Genomic DNA, 4,042 nt, shown 5'->3' on the forward strand with positions numbered 1-4,042 from the left:
TTTTTGTATTTTTAGTAGAGATGGGGTTTTGCTGTGTTGGCCAGGCTGGTCTCAAACTCCTGACCTCAAGCAATCCACCCACCTTGGCCTCCCAAAGTTCTGGGATTACAGACGTGAGCCACCGCGCCCAGCCTGTCCTGCTAATTTTTTATATTTTTTGTAGAAACAAGGTTTTGCCACGTTGCCCAGGCTGATCTCAAACTCTTGGGTCCAAGTGATCCGCCTGTTTCAGCCTCCCAAAGTGTTAGGATTATAGGCATGAGCTATGAGCTACCACATCCAGCCTGAAATATCTTCTTAATACCCGGTCTGCATAAATCACTACAGCATTGGTTGATAAATCCAGCAGTTTGGGTTTCTGTATGGAGAACAGTTTCATCTCTACCTCCTTGCCTTTGCCTTTTCTTTAGGATTCTGATAATCCTGACCTTCGAGACCGGGGTTATATTTATTGGCGCCTTCTCTCAACTGACCCTGTCACGGCTAAAGAAGTAGTCTTGTCTGAGAAGCCACTGATCTCTGAGGAGACGGACCTTATTGAGCCAACTCTGCTAGATGAGCTAATCTGCCACATTGGTTCTTTGGCCTCTGTGTATCATAAGCCTCCCAATGCTTTTGTGGAAGGAAGTCATGGAATTCATCGTAAACACTTGCCAATTCATCATGGGAGGTAAGAAGGTGTGAACTGTCTTTGAGTGAGAAATGACTCTGTTTAGACAGAGTTGGTCTTCTTTATGCTTTTATAGTCTGGAAAAGAACTTGCTGTACATTTTTGCAAACCTGCTACTGTACAACCCCAGGGAGCTCCAACTGAATACCAGTGACCACATATACAATGGGTGAAAGACTCCTCTGTGTTCCAATCTAGGAGTACATTATGGCTTTAGAAAACTGTGGTGAAGACCTTCTAAATTGATGAAGTCTGAAAGTTGCTTAAGTCTGCGGTAAGAAGAGAATAGAAATAATCCCATAGTTGAAAACTTGGAAAAAAAGCCTGTGTATACATTTAGCCATCTTGACCCTTTACTGTAGCTTTTGTTGAGCCTTATGGAAAGTTAGTAGGTACAACTTATGCTGTAAAACTGTTAATGAAATAATATTTCAGTATTGTTTTATTTAAAAAAAAGGCCTGACTTCTGTGTGGACTTAGTTTTTCAGTTACCTGTACCTTTTTAAATTGGCCATGTCAACAAGGAAATTGATATGAACAGGCTCTTGGGTAACATGGAGCTCTTACTTTGTAGCTCTCCTAAAGTTCTAATTAGGGAGAAGAAACACTCTAATAAACTCTTATAATGGGTATCTCAGAATCTTTTCAGAATCTGATTCCTTCATCAATCATAATAGACTTTGATCAAAGTAGGATTTCCTTCCAGAGTAGTTAGAATAATTGGGCTTTTATTAATGAGTGTCTTGTTCCATTGTCTAATGTATATTATTGTTTAAGTGGTTTTTGTGAATGGCCAAAGTGTAGTATTTATTGCTTTACAAATTGGTGTGGTCGGCATTTTGGGCTCTATGTAAATAGACTGTGGATACAGACAAATGAAAAAGAAACAGCAACATCCAAGGAGATTATTAATCTTTCATGATTGAGTTGAATCTTTGGTTTTACAGCAGGTGCTATAATTTGAATCCAGAGGAGATGTGAGCTTCATAAGGATTAGTCCTTATAGTAAGTTAGGGTGTTTCTCCTTGTAGGCAAGCATGTTTAACATTCTATAGATGAGACTATTTAACTTCTAAGAATTTCTCCCAGTCTGTGCTTCAAGTTTCGATGTAGATACGGATTTTCTGTTGTAACTTCCCTCTGTAGCTGTGTTTGTATCTAGCCTCCTGATAACTTTTAACCCTCACATGGAAGTGGGTAAATGAATCAACAAACAAAAACAACCCTTTCTTAAACGCAGGGAGAGAACCAACATTAAGTTATCTAAAAAGAAAGTGTCTTACATAAGGCCCTTATCTGATTAATAGCCTTTAGGTTCTTATCTTCACAGTTTCTTTTGTGGTTCCTTTTTGGATAATCTCCTTTTTGTCCATTTGTGCATGTTTTGTGTTTTTAAAGGAAATGCAAATACAAGGAAAATCTGTTTTGATAGAAATGGGGATGATACGTTGCTGCAAATGACATGTCTGTAATAGTATTGACATTACCTAGCTCTGTTCTGCAATGTAAGATTAATAAGTGATACACCTCTCGTAGGAAACAAAGCAACACTTTGAAGCCTTATTCTGCATCTTCTAGAGGTTTAAAAATGCTCACTTCACTAGGTCTTTTAAAATCACCTGGGAAAGAGAGAAGTGATTTTTACTTGGATATTGCTTACTATGCTTATACTTGTCAGCTGCTTTATGGGGGTGAAGTAGTAAATAGTTGTCTAATTCGGAAAAATCTCACCTTTAAAAAATACTGCTTGATGACAGTTATGCAGTTATTTCTCTTAAAATTGTAAATGTCTTTATATTAATTTTCTTATACTTTCCATTGAGAAAGGATGTATAATAATGATGTATCATACTCTTGTAGAATCTGTAAGATCATTTCTATCTTTTCATTGAACTCACTTCTCATATTATTCATTCCTTTCCATTAGAGTGAAGAAAAATATGTGCACAATACCTATTCTACCTTCTTTTTAGATATACTGATAGAACCATGTGTTCTGTCACATTTTCTAAATGGTATATGTCAGAAGATGACAGAATTTCATTTGTAGAGAATATGAAAGATTTTATGTATTTCTTGCCAGGTGTATGAAATCATTTCCCCTTTTTATTTCTTTCTTAAAGCCTTTTCATCATGACTTCCTGGACACTTTTTCCTTATAAATCAGCTTTCCTAGATTGTATTTCTATCATTAATCTTTGCAGTTCCATGTTTATTCTCTTCTCTGGTTACTGATCTTGGTTGTATCAAAAGGTTCAATCTGAACCTTTTCTTTCTGTGTTTCTCTACATATTCCCTTAGGGAAATTACCCACTAACCACTAATATATTACAGAGCTTTACCAGTTAGACCATGTTTTCAGTTGATTCTTGCTCTAATAAAACCTTACGCTTCCGTGATATTGTTACCATTTTACTGATGAGGAAATTTTGTCTCACAGAGGTTGTTGCTTGGCCAGAAATTATGCAGCTAGTAATTACTGGAGCCAACACTTAATCCCCTGCTTTTACCACCACCCTACACTGCCCCCCACCCTCATGTTTTCTTTTTTTTTTTTTTTTTTTTTTTTGACGGAGTTTTGCTCTTATTGCCCAGGCTGGAGTGCAGTGGAACAATCTCAGCTCACTGCACTCCGCCTCCCGGGTTCAAGTGATTCTCCTGCCTCAGCTTCCTGAGTAGCTGGGATTATAGGCATGTGCCACCTCACCTGGCTAATTTTTTGTATTTTTAGTAGAGACAGGGTTTCACTGTGTTAGCTGGGATGGTCTCAATCTCCCGACCTCAGGTGATCTTCCTGCCTCGGCCTCCCAAAGTGCTGGGATTGCAGGCATAAGCCACCGCGCCCAGCCCTAGTTTAAAAAATTTTTATGTTCTAAGGCCGTCTCAACCAGTTAACTTTTGCCAGATTAAACATTATTTTTCTATTCCTTATTTCTGTTTGAATTTGAGTCTTAGGATTAACCCATCTTAATTTATAGTTACATCCCTTGAAACATTAGAGATTACAGAATTATGACTACATTAGAACCATATTGAGTTAACACATTTGCTTGCTTTTTGAGACAGTCTCACTCTGTTGCCCAGTCTGGAGTGCAGTGGTGCAGTCATGGCTCACTGCAGCCTCAACCTCCTGGGTTCAAGTGATGCTCCTGTCTCAGCTTCCTGAGTAGATGGGACTACATGTGCATGTGGCTCTACACCCTGCCCTGCTAATTTTTTTATTTTTATTATTATTATTTTTTGAGACAGAGTTTTACTCTGTTGCCCAGACTGGAGTGCAGTGGCATGATCTCAGCTCACTGCAACCCCTGCCTCCTGAGTTCAAGCTATTCTCCTGCCTCAGCCTGCTCAGTAGCTGGGATTGTAGGCACA

General features: G+C 38.6%; 1 protein-coding gene across 7 annotated transcripts in view; it reads left to right on the forward strand.

The window, feature by feature from the left end:
• AP2B1 (adaptor-related protein complex 2, beta 1 subunit) overlaps window positions 1-4,042 on the forward strand; it is a 154,092-nt gene that overhangs the window by 65,557 nt on the left and 84,493 nt on the right. For all 7 annotated transcript variants that reach the window (XM_011951853.1, XM_011951847.1, XM_011951851.1 and 4 more), the window contains one exon: window positions 411-670. In XM_011951853.1, coding sequence (XP_011807243.1) covers window positions 411-670 — 260 coding nt within the window. The remainder of the gene's footprint in view (window positions 1-410; window positions 671-4,042) is intronic.

The sequence above is a fragment of the Colobus angolensis genome, unplaced genomic scaffold (assembly GCF_000951035.1).
Source record: "Colobus angolensis palliatus isolate OR3802 unplaced genomic scaffold, Cang.pa_1.0 Scaffold329, whole genome shotgun sequence".
Classification (NCBI taxonomy): Eukaryota; Metazoa; Chordata; class Mammalia; order Primates; family Cercopithecidae; genus Colobus; species Colobus angolensis.